Raw genomic sequence first — 19,803 nt, 5'->3', positions numbered from 1 at the left:
GGACATGTCCCTCTGCTGTTGGCACATGCAACCATTAACACGTGCGAATTCAAGCAGCTGTGGCGAGGAGCTCGGTGTGCTAATCTGGTGTACCATATCAGTTCAGCATGGAACCTATCATCCAGATAATGACCTGACCCCACTTCCTCGCCGATGTCCGGATGTTCTACATACCCAGGTTGACCTCCAAACCAGACGTTGGACATCCAGACCGTAAACTAAATAGTCATTTGGGTCAATTGCTGTCCAGATCGCAAACTGAGACAAGGTTCCATACTTAGGCATTTTCTGATCATCATCATCAGAAGTTCAAACTTCTCGGTCATAACGTGGACGTCATTTGCAGGGTAACGACGGTTCTATCAGGCTTTTAATACGAGTCGTTTTTTTGGACATGACTCAAGCTCATTCGCCCACTTGCAATCGCACGATATGATTTCGAGAGCTCCTGCGACTTCAAACTTGCACCTGGAACCAGGCGAGGATGAGGTAACTCTAGCAAAGCTAGGATACAAGCAGGAGTTTCGCAGGGAATTCACTCCGCTAGAGGTGGGCTTGATATCATTTCTTTTGTGTACATGACATCATACAACTGCTGTACAGGTATCTGGACTTGCATTCAGCTATATAGGAGTGGTACCTTCTATAGTGTAAGCCGTCGCCGTGACGCAAGCCTGTTGACATCGCTCTTTACTGATAGAAATCTATTTCAGCTCCGTGTTCTTTTATGCCCTACCAAATGGTGGGCCTTTCGCTATGGTTTGGGGGGTAAGCTTTTATCATATATCAAGATTGCTGTGTTGTAAAGATCTCATGTTTCCTCTGCGCAGTGGGCAATTGCTTGCCCTTTTATCATGTGCATCGGGTTGGCACTGGGAGAACTCGCGTCAGCAGCGCCTACTTCCGGTGGCGTACGTCCTTAACCCTGTGTCCGTTTTACACCTGACTCAGCAACGTCTAGCTATACTATTGGACTTACTCCCTTGCGTCTCCACGGTGCCGCAATTTTCTGTGTTGGATAGTTGGCTGTAAGTCTTGCATTTCTATATGAGACGCAGCCCGTCATGGCATCTGCAGATTCGAACACCATAGAATCTATAGCGGGAGTCGGTAAGACGATTTTCATTCTTTCAACAGTCTGGCTCTCATTGTGTGGGATTAGCTTCGGTAAATTGGGCGTGCGCGATTCAAATCACAGCCGCAATCAGTATCGCCTCTGGTCAACCATATGCGACTACTAATGCGAAGATCTAGTGAGCCCGTCCTCTTTCAAACACCCCAACGTTCATAATGATTGTCACAGCGGTATATACGCAGCTGTAATGTTGTCACAAGCCGTCCTCGTGAGCCTCGGTACCAAAGTCTTGGCAAGACTGCAGTCACTGTATACGTTGGTGAATTTGTGGTAGGTGTTGTGTATTTGTCCATGATCTTTGCTTCAAATCCTTCTACAGCCTGTGCTTCATAGTCATTATCGCGCTTTCCGATCGCAACCACCATCAGAATATCGAAACAGGTGCAAGTTTTGCGCTAGGGAATTTCACAAATCGTACGTATCGTCTTCCGATTACAATCGCAACTTATGATCAGTTATAGTGGATGGCTGGCCATCTGGATTCGCATTTATATTGAGCTTAATGGCTCCTCTTTGGACAATAGGTTAGATAATCTTCTCTCGAATTTTCAGTACGTGACCGTGTTACACCCACCAAGGGGGTTATGATGCTAGCGTCCACATGAGCGAGGAGGCTTCGAACGCCGCTACCGCAATACCATGGGCGATCGTAAGTGACACTAGAAAATGAACTGTTGTTGTGTTTACCCCAGTTAGACCAGTTCCATTATTATTGCGGCCGTCCTGGGTTGGGGTATGTGGAACAACGCGTCATTCTGATCTTGATGACATCTTCTCGTCTAGTCATCAACGTTGTCCTTGCCTTTTGCATGGGCACTGATCTCGACGGCATCTTAAATAGCCCTTTAGGTCAGCCCTTGGCCCAGATCTTTTACAATTCGCTCGGGCAGAGAATGGCCTTAGTTTTTTGGTGTTTCATTATCTCAGCCCAGTACGTCTTAGCGGCATGTGGCGCATTGATAGGCTAATCACAAAGCAGATACATGGTGTCATCGAACTGTCTCCTGGTCGGCTCTCGCCAGACGTTTGCATTTGCTCGTGATGGAGCCCTCCCATTTTCACGATATTTGTACCGGATCAATGGCTACACACACACACCAGTCAATACAGTTTGGTTCGACGCCGCCTGTGCTCTGTTAATTGGACTTCTCGCGTTCGTGAGCACCCAAGCCGTCAATGCGGTATTCACAATTGGTGTCACCGCGTCGTATATCTCCTACATAACGCCTATCACGACCCGTTTCGTGTTTAATAACAACTTTAAACCCGGCCCATTCCACCTTGGGAAATTTGTGAGTTGGTCGATAGGGATGTACTAGTATTCCTGAGTTAACATGCCTGTGCAGAGTTTTCCGATCTCTGCGATCGCTGTGACAGGGATGGTGTTCATGAACATCGTTTTCTTCTTTCCCTCCACCCCCCAAACAACCGTACAGGAGATGAACTATACAGTTGTGGTCCTTGGAGGGTTCATGTTCCTTGCGATTTCGTGGTATTATTGCCCAGTGTACGGAGGCGTGCATTGGTTCAATGGACCCATAGCCAACATTACACCGGCTGTCACATGTGAAAACAGAGATGAGGATTCAATGTCGGAGAAGGAAGAACGTGATGCAGAAGTTATGGATGTATAAGTGGTGTTCGCGTAGTGGTCGGTATACTGGAATGATATAGATTTCAACAGGTTTCGAAAGCACTAATTATCCAATATTTCGCAATCTTCTCCGTCTCAGCTCCCTCCTTGCTTACATAGTCATTGGTGTTCCTATACTAGGGCTGAGGCAACAGCCTACAGGACGCATATGTTATAGTGCCATATATGCTTACCATAGAATAGATAGCTACTTTGCAAGCATTTTGTTCCTCAGTGTACTCTTTGACATTTCCAGTATGACGACCCAGATGATCAAAGAAATACATGTCATTGTGAATATTGGTCTTTTCGATAACTTGAAGTCGGCATCTCATCGCGCTGCCAGCGGGGTAAACAACTCCCAAGTCAGTGGTGCGGGAAGTGATTGTGAGGTTTAAGAGGCGATCGATCGAACAAAGTCTGCTCCGATAACCCAAACCACGTCAGCGTAAGCCCTCCAATGGACTACATATGTATATTGCTCCAAGGACCAAATGGCATCACGGTCGTCTAAATCGATCAAGCGCCGATGGTTGACGCGCCTCCATCTGACCCTTCTCGATAGCCTTCGCTACGCGCTTTTCCTCCCGTTGCTTCTCCAGTTTTGCACGAATAGCAACCTATATTTAGAGAGGCACGAACATGAGCATAGATCAATGAACGGGGCGAGTGACTGAGGCTTACCGCAGTGGGATCGATGACGTTCTTGCGCTGCTTCCGGAGATATCTGGGTTTTGGACACGATAAGTGATAGGCTGCATAATGCCTCGCATAAAATTGTACCTTTTGACACTCTTGCCCTTGCCGCGCATTTTCCGCTTCTCCTTCTCCGCTCGTGACTGCGGTTTGTCATTCTTGTCCCCTTCGCCTTCTGCGGCGTCCTCGTCATCATCAACAAGCTCCGTTTCATCCGCTTTACCCTGGATGCGTAGTCTTTCGAGGCGAGGGAGACGACCGAAGGGAACGTCATGCGTGTCGTTGACAGCAGTCGTTAATTTTGTCGTCGGAGCGAGGGATCCGACAAAATCGAGGTCCAGTGCGATCATATCCGGTTGAATCTAAATCGATAGTTAGTCCCTATCAGCATCATTCAGGAGCGAACCATAAGTTGAGCATACCTTGTCCAACAGACCCTCGACTTATCTCTCCCTTCTTGCCTTTTTGTTCTCGAATGGATCGGCTTCCGTGCTATCGAAGTTTGGCTCGCCAACACCAGGCACGAGAATGCTCGACAGACCGGCATTGTGTCCAATCGTAAGGATATCCTGGAAGGGGCAAAATCGTACCGAAGTAAGCGGTCGATGTGGTATTGGGTGAGTGAGGTAAAGTGGTGGCGGAGCTTTTGCCGCATGCGGGGTCTGTATTGACGGTTTTGTGTAAACCTGGCACGCGACGAATTAGCACCATCACAAGCAAGAGTGCGGTAAACCACGTTGACACTTCCACCTACTGCCACGCCTAACGCGCCCCTTGCACTCCATTCTAGCTCTGCGCCGCCACCTCTTGTCGTCCACTCCCGCACAGTGCCCTTCCAATTCCGACAGTCCCAGACCTTTACAACACCATCCTGGCCTAACGTTGCCATATAACGCCCACCGGAGCTCTGATCGACGCTCAGACCCACAACTGGATCGAGATGTGCTAATATTTGTACAGCAGGATGGGGCAGGTTTGGCGTCCAGAGGCTGACAACGCCATTAGAGTGACCGAGGTGTAACACTGCGTTGTGTTTATTTTGCGCTAGTGTATTACATGCGCCAAGCTTGGTTCGATGCTCTGCAACGATGTGACCTGTGGAAGTATCTTGATATTTTAGAAATCCGGTATTTCCCTACTATGGACTGAGCTGGCACAAGTTGATATTGAGTTGGAATAACTGACCACACTAGCGAGCAACCAGTGATATGGAAGAAATTCTAGTCGCGTAGGTTCGATGTGAGCTTTCAATCGGTGTAGTTCGACACCATCACGGTCGTATATAAATACATATTTTTTTGGGCGACTGCAAAGAATGATTGATCCTGCAAGAATCTGTGATGAAAGATTGAGAGTTTCTGCATGTAAGGGACAATTGGCGTACGTGATATCACGACATGTTTCCTGCAGCTGAAGCTCAGCATGCATGGTTCCTGTTTGCCAGTCAAAAGTCGCGACATGACCCATGCTGCCGACAATAGCAAGATGTCTGCCATTCCTTGAGTATCTCGAGCGATATGGACCACCATCCAACTTCAGCTCCCGTCGTCCCTTGGCAGCCTCCTGACCAGCACCTTGCACAATGTCATCTTGACCTATTCTCCACGTTCGTTCTAGCTCGTTCTCCACCTGCATTTTCCCTGCCTCGCTCGCCAATAACAGCTCAGCATCTTCGACGAGTGCTTTTGACCGCGCAACATGAACTGCCTGGCGGTTTAATTTGGTTCTTAGCTTGAGATCCTTGATGTGCTTATGCTTTGGGACATTGTCTGGTGGTGGAGAGGTGGGACGCAGGGATTTCGGCAGGGACGTATGTTGTACCTTAACAAACAAGGAATCCATGGAAGACACCATTCGTCAGGTTAGAAAGTGTGAAGTGCTCCTCGAGTGCTCTCTTACAAAATTGAAAGTATTGATCTTGCTGACTAAGCTAGACTTCTCTCTCCGAGGACCGAGGGTTGTCCGTTGAAGTCAAAAATTCAAAAAAATCATTCACCACTGTCTACGAGCTCTATTCAACGTACATTTCTTTCACAACCTATCTAAAAACCTGCTATCATGTGGACTGCCGAAGAAATTGATGCAGACCATGAAAAACATCGTAGTAAGTACATCCGAGGAACGGCTGACGACACCAGCGCTATTATATTGTCGGACAATAACCGGGAAGGAGACTCCCCCCTCTCCTACATGCAACGTTTTTAGATGAGATTATTGAGAGAGAGAACAGTAAAACTTACATCAAGCTACCTCCTTGGCGCCTCCGTCCTCGAAAAATTGATGCCTTGGGCACTGAAGAGCATGCGAGTAAGGCAGAATATGATCTGAGGCCTGCAATACGTCACGAGAAGGAGCATCCTTCGAAATACCATTCCAGCACATCGAGACATCATGGAAAGGTCAAACGCTGCCACCACGAGGGTCATACTTGTATGTATATGATAAGTCGAAGGTCGCGAAGGTTGTCGTGAAGCAGCAGTGCCGTTTGGATTTCATCAAGGAAAAGGGTGGGTAATTGGGTGACGAGGTGGCACAGTTCTTTGCTGATCCCTGTAGTGAGACGTCGAGGACATACTCTATGGCAATTTAGAGGGTCTACCGATCCTCCATCCGGTCAGCCCAGCGTCCAATGCCTTCCGCTGATGTGTAGGATGTCTGGACTCGGCCATCTCCTCCACTGTCCAACCTTCCTCGATCAGCTCCGAAACTCTTTCTTTCATGTCTTTGTTGATAATGTTGCCTGTACGGCGTCGTTAATGAGTCTTCTGTGAGGCTAGAGCGGGTGTGTGATGCGAGGATAATTTTTCTGAAATTTCCTATTTTCAATTTTTGGATATGCGAACCTGATCGGACGACCCAGACAACAATTTCCGAATGCAACGGCCAGGTGCCGCGTCACGACCGCGTAATTTTCACCTAGCCCCCACGACACTGGTGCCGCACAATCCCCTTTGAGTGCTTGCCACATCAGCTTGTCATGACTTCACAGTTCTTTTCGAGTCTGGTGATTATCATGCATTTGGCTCAACCGTTTTGCCTCAAGTAGGGCATCTCAGCAGCAAAGCGATGAACGCCTTTACGTTCACACTGGAAGGATAAAACCTCTGCCTGCTCCAATGGCTTTGCCTTATTCCCTTCCACAAACTCCATCATGTTTACTTCCCGCTCCATCATTTTTGCACTGCTCAGCTCCCTCGCTGTTGTCAATGCGTGTATACAGTGCCCAGGCTCATTGAAGGTCGACCGTAGTGTCTCGCACCTGTCCAGTACCGGCCCATTCGACCAGTTCACAGTTTGCACGTGCGTCGAACCCACACATCTTCATTAAACAAAGTAACTAATACGCTGGCAGTTACACAAATGCCAAGTTGTCAGGTGGCGATTCATCAGTAGCCTGTGAGTATGACAACGTAAGTGCTTTCTGGATATCCTCATTGTTCTCGGTGACATGCTAGCGATCATCAGGAGACCGCCAATCTTTTATTTGGGCATGAGTCTTGTCCGATTACAGCAACTATGAAGAATCACTGCTGAATGTGATCTGAAGAGGCGGGGGCGACGAGACATCCAACAGGAGGAGTAATGTTCGTCTGCAGACAGCCGGGTGTACACTAGTACTTAGACACTATCTGTTACGAGAATTGCCAAATCAGTTGCATCATCCCAATCCCCTATTAGAATACTCTCCCCCCAGGTGATGGTAAGCGGTTATAATAATCCCGCACATCGGCCTATCAACGTCATGGTAAACAATGCTGTTTTTGATACTCCTCCTTCACAATACCTTATACCTCATCCGTTCACAGGATGATGGATCCGAGAATCTTACGACTGGGCTCCGGTCGTCACCTTACTCGACAGCTTTCCTTCGACAGCTAAATCCGAGTCTAGCCGAGCTTGCAGAGTGTAGTCTACGAGTAGAAGTGTACTAGGCAGACCACCCCTATGCACGCGTGCTGCAGTCCACCGTCTCCGAAGATAGGGCGCTGCTACAACGGGAGGGAGGGGCTAGTAATGCGGGAGGCAGCGGTTTCGAGCCTGCGAAAGCTCTCGTCAGGGGGCTTGCCGCTGCCCCGACCGCTTGTACTTCTAGTTCTACGTAGGAACTCTTCCTTTTAAGCATGTTTGGGCAGGAGTAAACGGTCCGTGCCTTATTGTTAAGGGTAGGCTGCGATAGCCGTTACGGACTCATGACCTGCCTTGAAAAGAAAGGTACACCTAAGGTGGGTTGTCTAACATATGTAAGGACGGAACGGTTGGTCCCGCGCTCTAGACCCTTAAGATTCTGCGAACGACATATACCAATACAGGGGCCTAGCCTTTCGGCGTAGCCCCTGAACTTTCTCGGGTTCCATATAGGTAACTACGTTAGTCATAGACGTGAAGCTGTGGCAGCTTAAAGTTCAGATTTGGCTGCGCAAAATACCTTTTTTCGTGTGGCTTATATTCAGAATTGACGTGGTGACTGCTTGTCGGCCGCGTGATAAGCTCAGTACAATTTAAAGCCAAGCAGGGCCAAGTTAAATACTACTAACCAGTATCACACTCGCGAGTGCACAAGACACCTTGCTGTCAGCTTTTTTTAGATTCCAATTTTTTGTCCATTGAGAGTGAAACTCTATGTAGGACAGTACTATCTAGTCTTGGGACCCCATGTCCCAACCCCGACCGCTGTCAGCTTGGCAAATGAAAAGTTCAGGGTCGAAGGAGGTGATCCTTCAAGTTATCATGGTGGGATGTATGAAGTCGGGATTTATGGCTTCATTCTGGTACAATCGAGAAGAGGAACACAAATGAGATAGAGTCACATGAGACGGTCAGTCTCCCATATGCAGACCATATACGGTAATACCTGGGGAATACTTTGTATCTTCCAGTGTGTTGCATATGAGATTGCGTGAATGTGCAAGTTACAGCCGGTCTGGGTGCAGGTCTGCGTCTGCGACAAAGTCTGGGTGCACGCTCGGCAAGTTCGGCAATTGAAGCGGAGTTATAATAAAGCTCCTATGCGCTCATCGCTCCCCCACTACCTCATCGTCGTTGCCCGCCTGCCCGCTCCCCGCCGCCCACGATATCGAAAGGAATACTGATTTTGGGCTCCGTCCTAACTGGGCGATGTCAACCGTGATGTCAACCTCATTTTCCTCTGTCACTTTCCTTATCCCTTTCAGGTGTTTCTATCCCGCCCACTTACTTGCCCTCTCTCTGTCGCTCGTAACCTGCGTGTCAGCATTGTCCATCTGCGTGCTTCCCTTGTGTCTATTCATGGATCCCTCGACATCGGCATTATCGCAGGCTGACATAGCCTTCTTGTCCAGCATATTTCTCCGTGTATCCGCAGGCAGGCTCGTCACTGACTGTATCCACTGTGGTAGTACTGTTGCTCTAACAATCTGTGTGAGCGACGAAAATGGGAACAAGGGCAAACCAATGGCAAGGGTAAGTCCTCTCATTCCGATATACTTGACATTGTGTTGACATGCTCTGTTAGCACCCGCTTTGCTTGTTCTTTCGCTGGTTTCCCCAACTAGCATCAAGACTGCACCTTATGGCCTTTCTTCCAGCATCGAAAAACTCGCCAACACCTCCGAGTTCACAACCGCTTGCATCCTCCAGCACCACCCAAGCACTCTTGCCGCCTCCTTTGACACAGCCCCCAAGCAAGAAACAGCGCAAGCGGGGTGAGCGGTGTATAGGCTCGTTCTGTGCGCGTGCACGCGCTTTGCGCTGTAGCCGGGAGATGTGTTCCAAACATTGCATTGACCTCGGTGGATGTCACTTTCATGGGTTCGACACACCGGAGGAGGATGTCCTCATTGCTGACAACGATGCTCCCTTCGAGTTTCCTCTCGAACAAGATGTCAGCAATGATGTGCTTGAGAATGAAGAGCTCCGCCTGGCCTTGAATGCTTCCCTTCTCGAGCTTGGCCTTCCATTGCCTGGTGCAGCGGATCCCATGCCTTCACTGCATGACCTTATATCGACCACGCCTCCTAGCACATCTGTCGCATCGTCATTAAGCGCAGCAACCACGCCTCCTAGCACATTTGTCCCCGAACCTTCTAGTATACTCGCACCTGTTGCATCGTCATCAAGCGCAGCCCTTCACGCTTCGACCTCAAAGCCTCCTCGAATCACTCAACAAATGGACCCAATATGGACTACTGACTTGCATGCTCGTGCCAGGCAGGAGGCTGAACAGCAAAGGGTCGAATTGCGCCGCAAGGAGATGGAAAGAGAAGCGAAGCAGCGTTTCGTGCTTCACTGGTATGACTCGGTGCATATTCTTGTCACTTTGCTGGCTTCGTACTCATGTTCAAGTTATCATCTCAGGATGACGCGCCAGTCTTGGTTGAATGGGTGTCTTAGTGCCCTTATTACCCCCAGTGGCAGCTTGCAGATGATCCTGACCTTATCGCATTATTGGGCGAAGATCTGAGGAAGATGGAAGTATACGAGGAACACACTAATCGTTGGATCCCAGCAGGCCTCTCACACACGTTCTCGCTCAAATCAGGCTGTAACGTCTTCATTCGCCGTTATGGTGTATCACGCTGTCGAGATTTCCAGGAACTGTTGAACATCTCTAGACAGGGTACACGCCCTCGTCACCTTCGATTCAACATGACTGGCGAACGCGATGCTGTGCGCACCAAGCTCAAGTGCAAAGACACTATCCTCAAGGTGGAGGGCCCTGTCAACACACTCACCAAAGCAAAGCGGCAACGTGAAGAGAGCTGCGAGGTTGAGACAAGCACTCCCACACGGCCACGGCTCGCTGTTGATGCTGACTTTGATAGTCGACGCGCTATCTCACTCTCGCCCACTCCCCCTGTCAATGTTGACTTTGATAGTCGACGCACTATCTCACTCTCGCCCACTCCCCCTGTCGATGTTGACTTTGATAGTCGATGTGCTATCTCACTCTCGCCCACTCCCCCTCCACTGGAGACTCAACATGGCACGAGGCGCTGTGACTGGGACGATGATCTTGTCGAGGCTGACTTCGATAGTCGACGTGCCATCTCACTCTCACCCACTCCCCCTCTCAGTCCTAATGCACCATTCTCAGTATCCTTGACCACCTCATCGTCATCGTCGATACTGACACTGTCATCTGATCAGTCCATCTCTATGCTGCTCCCTGCCTCGCGCACACGTGTGCGATCGACCAGAATGTCATCTCAACGACACGCTCACACTGCCACTCTTGTTCAAGTCCCACTGTATGACCCCAATTCAAAACGCCAGGTTTGGCCCCATGGGATGTTCACTGTCGATATGACTGCCGGTTTCCACCAGATGGACAACAAGATTTTGCGGGCGACATATCAACAAGAAGAATTATTCCAGCATGTATTTGGAGTCCCATTCGTCAAGGCCACCTACCATCAAAATCGCAAAGCATGGCAAACTACGAATCTAAATGTCCTGGCGGAGCATGAGGCAGCGGGCCACACCCCCGCAGGTCTCTGGTCGCGCTACCTTGCTGCACGTCGAGACGCACTGGGCGAGCAAAGTAAGAAGTCGGGCAGGGCAAAGTGAACATCGAACACCATCTCATTTTTATACATTCATTTTCTTCTTTCTTGATCCCCGCTTTGATTTGTTGATCCCCGCTTTGATTTGTTCCCTTCCCTTGTCATCACTTTGTAATGCTAGTGCATCACTTTCACGTTAACTTGTAATGTAATACAGATTCTTGCAATGTCATCATGATCCTCGTTGTCTCCTACCGCTTAGGGATTGGTTCATGGCAAACAGATCATATTCAGGAGTGACTACAAATACAAGGACAGACTAAGAGTGACTACAAAGACAAGGACAGACTAAACTGAGTTATGAACCAAGGGATGATGCGGTTTTTTACCCTTTGCGAGCAATGTAGCTAAAGTAATGTGATTTCGGCGGATGATCATCTCATCTAAAAAAAAATCATACCTGACAGGCGTCATCTCCCGACAGATATTATGGAATGCACCGAACCACACATTGGTCTGCTCTGTGATCGAGGAATTGAAGTAGAACTTGCCATTGTCATGCAACAATTCGGGATAAGCCCTCATGTCACAGTGTTCCCGACACAAGGTGTCGTTGGCCTTATGCTTTGTCTTGTGGTGGAATGCGTCAACGCACATGCCCATGCCATTGAAAAATTGGATGCGGCGGCTCGTGACTTCACGCAGTGCATTACAGTTTGAATCGTATATCAAGTGCTGTGGTTTGCGTGCACGGGGCAGTGAATATATCTGCTCGATCAGAACCTAGATGAAATCAGTCAGAATCTCACCGGTTAGAAAGACGAAGAAAAAGGCGTACAAGAACATTAGACACAGCCTCGTGGTGGTACATGGTACTGTGCCCATTGATGATCCCGCAAGGATGGACAACAAGTTGTTCATTGTTAGTGCGCTGGCGTCGGAAGATTGCCTTGAGCTTGACTTGGGTCTCCTTGGCTTCGCACTTGGTGGGCGCTTCTTCCGAGACTCCAGTGGACGTTGTGACTGTGGGTTGCACAAGGCGAGTGTCTCCCGTCTGTTCATTGAGCTCATACCACTCATCACCATCTTGGACAGGGAGAGCACCACCAGAGGGGAGAAGTGCAGCCATTGTATCATCTAACTTCGCACCCTTCTGGTGTCGGGTTCGACTCTTGCCAGTTCGTAAGGATTCAACATTGAGGGCCTCCATGTGGAGGTGAAGAGGGTCATTGCATGCTTTATGAGGCCTGCCTGACTGACTGTCGTGGGTGACAGGCCGATCACAACCGTCGACAGCGCATGTCATCTCCAGTTCCTGGTGCGCAGGGTCATCAGAACAGAATCGGTGACGGGTGCTTGCAAGTGAGTTGGTGCACCGTGGAACTGCACAGCATGGGCGCCCCACAGTGACTCCGTCAGTAACAACAACCTCCGTGCGGCTGAAAGTCCCGTCTGGCATCTCAAATACCCGCATACATCCATCACATGCATGCGGAAGCTCTTCCTGCCCGTACGTGACAATGCGCTCAGTGCGCTCACGCATGGCCTGTGCAAACCGATCCTTGTGATCTCCACTATGGGGAACTTGGAGTCGTATGTGGCACTGGTCATGGTCGTCGAGCAATGCGAGAAGTGTGAATGAATGCCAGACCTCCTTCGGCGTCAATGAGCTTCCAAATTGCCATGGTTCATCGTCGTTGGTGACTCGGCGAGATTGGGCAATATCATACAGGTGTGCGCAGTTCGTAGCAGATACCCTGAAACATAGAACAGTGAGGTGCGATAACGAGGACTGAACAGAAATACTCACGGAATTTGCATCAAGTCCATCCAGCTCATGGCGAGCTCGAGCTGGACGAACTGATGCTCTGCAACCTGGAGGTATGATGGTATCCCACCATAGTATGTTCTGATGCCGTCCTTGACACTGTAGTTATTGTGATAGTTCGTGTGACAAACTGCAGCGTGTGGCAGTCAGTGGTGAACAAGGCAGCACACACATGGAATAACTTACTTCGACATTTGAGATGAACGAACCATGCAGGGTGGGCTCCGTCCACATGAGTGAAGATGACTACTCGTCGTTGTTCCTCCTTCTTGAGCAGTGTGTTGTTGCGCCAAGCATCGCAGTCAGGGTTGATACACTTCTTGACGGGAGGATATAATGTGCGCTTAGCTGTTTGTGCTCTTAGCACGAAGCGAACATAAAGGGAGGATCAGACGTACTAATCCCGTGCCCATGACCATAGCACCTAAAGACCTCCTCCTCATCTGCGACGGCCTGCGCCAGTGTGGGTAGGGTCCAGATGAGGTCCTTAGTAATCCCCCATAATACATCTACAGCATCTTCTGAGAGGGTGGCCTGCTCAGCGAGGAATGTGTTTATGGAGGGGGGCAGGACTTTGGGGGCAACCATGACAGATATGGTGTGAGGCTGAGGCTGTAGGATGTCGTCTTTAAGCTGGCTTGCACAGCGGAGGAAGAGGTTGAAGTCGAGAAAGGGCATAGCAGCGAGCTCGGTGTGCCGCTGCATGGCTGCAAAGATGGACCCGACGTTCATGGTCCGTGCTCAGCGTGTGGGCAGCGGCGGGAAGCAGGTGGTTGTGGCAGTGATACGGTATTCAGCCGCTGGCAACTTCAAGCTCCGCAAACCGTGCCGAGTGTGCACCCAGACTTTGTCGCAGACACAGACCTGGAGTCTGCGCAGACTTGCACCCAGACCGGCCATTTCAGACTCGTCCTCGAGATTGCAGTGCGTGTTTTTCAAAACTCGGCCTCGCTACCTTTACCGGCACTTGTATACCTTAACTAGGTCAAGGGATGTGACATGTCACTCTAGCCACTGCCGCTTGATGAAATGAAACCTCAGTCAGTTCGTTATGCCAGGGTCATTCACTAGCCAGGAAATGTGCCAGAATATTGTATTCTGGCGGTTTGAACAGCACAGGACAGCTCTTGAAATATCTCAGCTTGCTCAATGCTCAGAGAAGACAGTATACAATATTCTTTGCTTGCACTGAGACTATGGTCAAGTCACCAACCCCTTTGCACACCGCAGGGGTCGTCCCCACGTTCTTGACACCATCGACACCAAATACATCCATGCACTACTCCAGGCAAACCCTGCCATGTACTTGGATGAACTACAAGAACAACTTCTCACTGCTCGGAACAAAGACATTTCTCTCGCTACCCTTTCACATGCCACTCGAAGGCTGGGAATGACCCACAAAGACATTTCCAAAATGGCTTAAGCTGTAATGAAATCAACACGGGTGATTCCTTCAAGCACGATATAGTCAGATTTTATCAGCTTGGACTTCTTCTTGACAACTTTTGAACCACAAGTGACTGGGCCTTGTGCTTGCAGCGAAAAGTTCATTAAAATTGAGACAAAATATCCAACAGGTGGAGCTAGGGCAATCTCGGCAACAGGTAGAATTGGGGCGGTTTCAGCCAAAGGTAGAATTGGAGTAGTTTCAGCAACAGGTGGAAGTGGAATAGTTTCGGTAACAACATTGACAACTATTGGTAGTGCAGGTGGCAGTGTGACAGGCGCTGCAGGCTCCCGGATGCGATCTCTTTTGATTTCAGGCATTTGGGGGTGTTCCGTCAGGCCCATATGGTAGTAAAGTGCCTGTTGACACTCCCCATGCATGAGATAGAAGTGAGGAGGATCTATGCCTCCATCTGGGAACGGATCAGTGAATAACAATGAACAAAGAGAACATGACTTACCAATCTAACCTCCATTGTTTATCCAACCGTTCAATGGACAACACGGTGAAATAGGTCTGACTGGCTGGGGCACAGAATTAACTTGAAATTGTCCATAGGACATGATGTAAATATCGAGAGGATTTAAAGTAAGTATAGAACAAAGAGACATTGCCGAATCATTCACTTTTATACTGGTATAGTCTGCGCACAGGCCAGACAGGGAGGCTTCGCCAAGATATTGAACTGCAAGCAACTCACTAGCCAGGTCACTGTGAGCCAAGAATGCGGCAGATAGGTTAGAATGACTAACAGTATTCATCTAGTCAAAAAAACAACAGGTCAAAGTTGTTCGTAAGTAGCGAAAGTGCAAAGACTCACATGTGGTGTGTTGGACCGCAGGTCGATGCTGATGGTGGTCAAAGCACTGAGTCACTCATACAGACGCTGTATTACAAGATGTGACATCTAATTATGGTATACAAGTGCCGGTAAAGGTAGCGAGGCCGAGTTTTGAAAAACACACACTGCAATCTCATATGCAACACACTGTCAATGTGGAGCTCCTGATGAGTCATCATGGTCAAATCTATCAGCTACTACTTATGTCATGTTCTTTGTTATAACATCCGACATGGTACAAGTAAGACGAGTGCAAGGGTATAAAACCATGCCACTTCTTTCTTTTCTCCTAAAAAAAGCCCTGCTTCACATCATTTCATCAACTAAATTCAACTTCACGCCTTGTTTGAAACTTGCTTCATTCCATCAACAACCATGGATCATCATCATGAGGGGCTTGGTGTTCCTTGAGCTTCTCAATGGCATACATGCCTGCCATCAGATAGGCATTTACCACCGTGACTTGAAACCAGAGAACATTCTCTGTGTTGAGAGTGGTTCGGGCATTTGTATTGCGGATTTCAGGCTGTCGACCAAAGATAACTGCAGTAGGGAATTTAATGTAGGAAGTTGGGAGTACATGAGTCCTGGTATGTTGACATTCGTGTAAGGTCTTCATCTGATAATATTTTTTATCCTAGAATGCAATTCGGAGGCGAAGAGCTCTCATTACTTGCCAATTTACTCGGACCTCTGGTCATTGTGAGTTATTCTTGTGAACATGGTCACGGGCCGCTGCCCCTGGGAAACCGTGGAGCCTTTGGATCCAGACTTCTGGAGATATCTTGACAACGCCAACTTCCTTCTCGAGGTCCTTCCCATTTCAAGATCTTTCAACAAAATTCTCAAGTTGATCTTTGACATGAATCCGTACTCATGAATGAGTGCTCTTGAGCTCAGAGACGAGATCATTAAACTTAAGAGCTTTTACCCCAGCTACGCCGAGCACTGCGCCACCCCGGACAACGCACAGGAAGCCGCTTGTGGCTATGCTAGGCACTTCGCACTACTGACTAACATGAACTTCCACCTGAACTCAGCATCACTTGACTCCTATTCTGACAATGGAGCCTCTCGGCCTCAGCAGGCTTCTGCATTGGCAGTTCTACAACCTAGCAACTCTGCAAGAGTTGATGATAATCGGCCTTGGTCACAGGCTAGCCTGCTATCAACCTGATCTGTGTGTTCCTTTTCTCCAGGGGAGAGTGAGGAACTTGCTACTTCGGAAACTCACCCCTATGAGCCCTTGACGTACTGGTCTGGGGGGGCAGAAGATCGATGAACCAATGTTTGCATTTGTGCCTGCCCAAACAGGGCCAATGTCCTATATACAGTGGCTCAAAAAACTGTCCGCATGTTTTCACATTTTTCACTATCTATGATATTGTGTGAGAATATACAAACACATCAAGGACATGCTGGTACCACATTGTAGTACTACTTCAGGGCTTCCAATTGAGCCCTATGGCGTGGGAATCGGTCGAGATATGGTGGAGATATAAGGCTTACAAAATGATGACTCATGTGGACAGTTTTTTGACTCAAGTATTTTACAGTGATAATCAGGTATTCCAGTACATTGTGTGACCTCCCTTGGCTTTAATTACTGCCTCTATCCTTCTAGGCATACTCTCAATCAATTTCTGGCAATATTCTGCTGTAATCCTTGCCCATTCCACTGCTACACTCTCCCACAGCTCCTATACTCCTTTAGAGGGGGTTTCATAGGCTTGAAGCTTCTTCTTGGGTGTTCCCCAGAGATGTTCAATGACATTGACATCAGGGGACTGTGCTGGCCAGTCAAGAACATTGATATTATGTTCTTTAAACCATTGTTTGGCTCTCCTAGATGTGTGCTTGGGATCATTATCCTGTTGGGAAATAATGTCTTTTTCATCAATCCCTGATTCAGCTATGCTAGGCAGCAAGTGGTTGTTTAGAATGTCCACATACTGCTCAGCATCCATCCTCCCCTCAACTTCAGCAAGCATACCCACACCATTCCATCCCATACAGCCCCATACCATTAGAGAACCTCCTCCAAATTTGATGTCTCACTAACCTCTCTGTCTGTTAGAAAATCCCTCTTCTTTTTCCATACATATACCTTCCCATCTGACCCAATCCTATTGATTTTGGTCTCATCTGACCATATAACATGCTTCCAATCCTCTACAGTCCAGTTTTGATGGGCCAAGCCAAAGGTAGTCTTCTCTGCCTATGTTTGATAGAGAGAAGAGGCATTCCTTCTTTGTTACTGCCTTGAGATGAGCTGCCTTGAGAACACTCCTCACAGTTTGTGAAAAGACAGTGATGGTGATGGTGGAATTGATATAATGGGTGGCTTGGACAGCATTATTAGCCTTTCCTGTAGTGATATGTTGAATGATAGCCCTCTTATTAGCAGAGGTGGATGTCCTCCACAAGAGTTTTCCTTGTCCAGGTGGCTTTCTTTGATACACATGGCCACAGTAGACTTGCATACTTCAGTTCTAGAGGAAATTTAATGAGCAGAGAGGCCAGCACAGGACAAAGAGAGGATATTATCCCTTTGAGCAGAGGAGATGGCTTTCATGGTGATTATGACCATGACACATGACACATTCTGGTTTATATAGTTAGATATAGTTTTAAGAGTATGCCTAGAAGGATAGAGGCAGTAATTAAAGCCAAGGGAGGTCACACAATGTACTGGAATACCTGATTATCACTGTAAAATACTTGAGTCAAAAAACTGTCCACATGAGTCATCATTTTGTAAGCCTTATATCTCCACCATATCTCGACCGATTCCCACGCCATAGGGCTCAATTGGAAGCCCTGAAGTAGTACTACAATGTGGTACCAGCATGTCCTTGATGTGTTTGTATATTCTCACACAATATCATAGATAGTGAAAAATGTGAAAACATGCGGACAGTTTTTTGAGCCACTGTACCACCCACCCATACCTGTCTTGCGAGGTGTGTGTCAACTCTTTCTCAGAGGAAGAATGAGACAGATCGTCCCGACACCATGTCCAAGGATTGTATGGTGCGGTTCACTTAGAGGCCGCTACTTTTGACCAAATTCTTCCCACACTCAAATTTCATCAGTTTTTTCAATCCCTCTTGGGAAAACGTTCCTTTTGATGCATTGAATAAAACCCCAAGAGCGATTTTTTTTTGGATCAAATTTGAGCAAGATTTTTATTTCAGGACACCCCGAATTGGCGCGTATGTGTACTACTGGTCAAAAACTTGTGCTACTGTGTCTGGAATACGTCTATGAGATTTATACTGTCTTGAACTAAATTGCTTGACCTGCAGCTGCGCGTCCACAGTCCCAAGTCCCATCCTGTAAGCATCCATCCACCTGTACATGCGATGTTCCCACCGCCAGATGGTTTGGAGTGGCACCGATGCGAGTGCTATGGGCATGTTGTCTTTCAAAGTGTCGAATGTATAATCACAGTTGTCACGAAGATATTTCTTCACCTGTCCCCAGAAATATTCAATGAAGGTTCAACTCGCAGTGAACTTCAGCAAAAAAATGCTCAAGTGACCCATGGACTCGATTACCTCTTGCATGAGTGATTTTTGTTCTTGAAAGTCGGCCTGGAGCTCGAGGATGCGCTTGTAGCAGCAAGCAAGAGAATCACTTTCACATTTCTTGCATTTCCCTCGGAGACGTTGCTGAGACAGTCCACATTCAGCAAGCACAGCCTTCATTCCTTTCGGCTCGTTCGGAAACTCTGGGTGATCCGGTGGGTAAACCATCTGTTGGATGACTTTGACGCCATCTCGCATGAACCATCCATCTCGCATATGGGCTTGTTTTCCACCTGGTTTAACATTCATGCGGCTGACGAGTAATGCATCTTCAGAATAAGCTGAATGTCCCTGAGAATTGTCGACCATGAAGAGAGCCTGATATCCAGGTCCATGTGCGTTTTCGAAGGCAGGAATGATTTTTTCCTTGAGCTGACACACAAAAACATATCAGCAAAAGGTTCATTCAATAAATCGCAGCTGAGAATAGTACCTGTTTAACGAAAAGTTCTCCTGTCCAATAACCATCGTAATTTTTCCCATATTCAAGCGTCTGACTCGCTTCCGCAAGGTGTCCAATAGTTGAACATATCACATTGCTTTGATGGATTCCTTGACCAACCCCCTTCTTCCTCAAAGCGTGTTGGTCTTCGAAGACCCAGCTCTTTCTTTCAATTGTTTGCTTGTGCCGTCATTTCGTCATGTGCCACAAGGACCAGCCGGTGCTCAACGTAATTATCAGGTGCGGCCACCAACTCCTCGTCAACATCCCCAACCACAAAGCGGACGAGCCGTGATTCACAGCTTTTCATGAATGGAAGGAAGTGGTCTTGGCGGTATGAGACAACATCTGGGCGATTGTGACCATCGAATAGAGTCCTTTCTTGTGCGAGGTATACTGGAAGCCTTCGCTATGGAGCCATCATCGTGCTGTGCTCAGAGAAATGCTGCGGCCTGCCTTGAGATGAATGCGAGGGAAAAGTTCGTCCTCCATGTACTGCTTCAGTCCACGAGGCATCTCATCATGCACAATTTGTTGAAGGTACTTGTCTGCTGCGCTGGGTATGAGCTGATTTTCAGTGAACCGCGTGAGTTTCTCTGGATCCATCGCCCACTTGTTCAACCGAACATACGATCTGAGTTCTGACGCAATTGCAGGGTCGCTGAGAAGTGAATAGACTTTTGCATGATGGCCTTGCCTTGAGACAG

The 19,803-nt window shown here is 48.1% G+C and overlaps 6 protein-coding genes across 6 annotated transcripts; 3 read left to right on the top strand and 3 right to left on the bottom strand.

Annotated features, from left to right (window-relative positions):
• Positions 1-21: 21 nt before the first annotated feature.
• On the top strand, positions 22-3,018 carry EDB91DRAFT_1231649 (amino acid/polyamine transporter I). Its single transcript, XM_041321063.1, has 16 exons — positions 22-41; positions 107-549; positions 604-650; positions 714-768; positions 831-911; positions 962-1,028; positions 1,078-1,110; positions 1,163-1,253; positions 1,304-1,405; positions 1,455-1,549; positions 1,597-1,659; positions 1,714-1,784; positions 1,832-1,868; positions 1,919-2,066; positions 2,115-2,427; positions 2,482-3,018. Exons 2-16 carry the CDS (start codon positions 433-435, stop codon positions 2,767-2,769), a joined length of 1,608 nt encoding a protein of 535 aa, XP_041168603.1. The 5' UTR covers positions 22-41; positions 107-432; the 3' UTR covers positions 2,770-3,018.
• Positions 3,019-3,218: 200 nt separating this feature from the next.
• EDB91DRAFT_1182139 (WD40-repeat-containing domain protein) lies at positions 3,219-5,360 on the bottom strand. The gene is made up of 7 exons (XM_041320459.1): positions 4,849-5,360; positions 4,650-4,770; positions 4,201-4,599; positions 3,980-4,150; positions 3,552-3,826; positions 3,453-3,495; positions 3,219-3,361 (listed from the first exon to the last, which is right to left on the bottom strand). The coding sequence occupies exons 1-7, from the start codon at positions 5,316-5,318 to the stop codon at positions 3,269-3,271; spliced, it is 1,572 nt and encodes a 523-aa protein (XP_041168602.1). The 5' UTR covers positions 5,319-5,360; the 3' UTR covers positions 3,219-3,268.
• A 1,255-nt stretch (positions 5,361-6,615) lies between these two features.
• EDB91DRAFT_1089520 (uncharacterized protein) lies at positions 6,616-7,567 on the top strand (the record flags this gene model as incomplete). Its single annotated transcript, XM_041316583.1, has 5 exons — positions 6,616-6,764; positions 6,817-6,874; positions 7,159-7,209; positions 7,271-7,387; positions 7,427-7,567. 5 exons carry the CDS (start codon positions 6,616-6,618, stop codon positions 7,565-7,567), a joined length of 516 nt encoding a protein of 171 aa, XP_041168601.1.
• Positions 7,568-8,729: 1,162 nt separating this feature from the next.
• EDB91DRAFT_1257907 (uncharacterized protein) lies at positions 8,730-11,009 on the top strand (the record flags this gene model as incomplete). The annotated part of the gene is made up of 3 exons (XM_041324323.1): positions 8,730-8,903; positions 8,956-9,741; positions 9,834-11,009. 3 exons carry the CDS (start codon positions 8,730-8,732, stop codon positions 11,007-11,009), a joined length of 2,136 nt encoding a protein of 711 aa, XP_041168600.1.
• A 284-nt stretch (positions 11,010-11,293) lies between these two features.
• On the bottom strand, positions 11,294-13,451 carry EDB91DRAFT_1065893 (uncharacterized protein; the record flags this gene model as incomplete). Its single annotated transcript, XM_041314799.1, has 5 exons — positions 11,294-11,728; positions 11,784-12,702; positions 12,756-12,903; positions 12,960-13,130; positions 13,172-13,451. 5 exons carry the CDS (start codon positions 13,449-13,451, stop codon positions 11,294-11,296), a joined length of 1,953 nt encoding a protein of 650 aa, XP_041168599.1.
• Positions 13,452-18,567: 5,116 nt separating this feature from the next.
• Positions 18,568-18,963, bottom strand: EDB91DRAFT_1257904 (uncharacterized protein; the record flags this gene model as incomplete). Its single annotated transcript, XM_041324322.1, has 1 exon — positions 18,568-18,963. The coding sequence occupies one exon, from the start codon at positions 18,961-18,963 to the stop codon at positions 18,568-18,570; it is 396 nt and encodes a 131-aa protein (XP_041168598.1).
• Between the last annotated feature and the right edge of the window lie 840 nt (positions 18,964-19,803).

Source organism: Suillus paluster, assembly GCF_016628075.1.
Source record: "Suillus paluster strain FC165 chromosome Unknown EDB91scaffold_362, whole genome shotgun sequence".
NCBI lineage: Eukaryota > Fungi > Basidiomycota > Agaricomycetes > Boletales > Suillaceae > Suillus > Suillus paluster.
The sequence above is the reverse complement of the archived record's forward strand: the minus strand, read 5'-3'. Positions and strand labels throughout refer to the sequence as shown.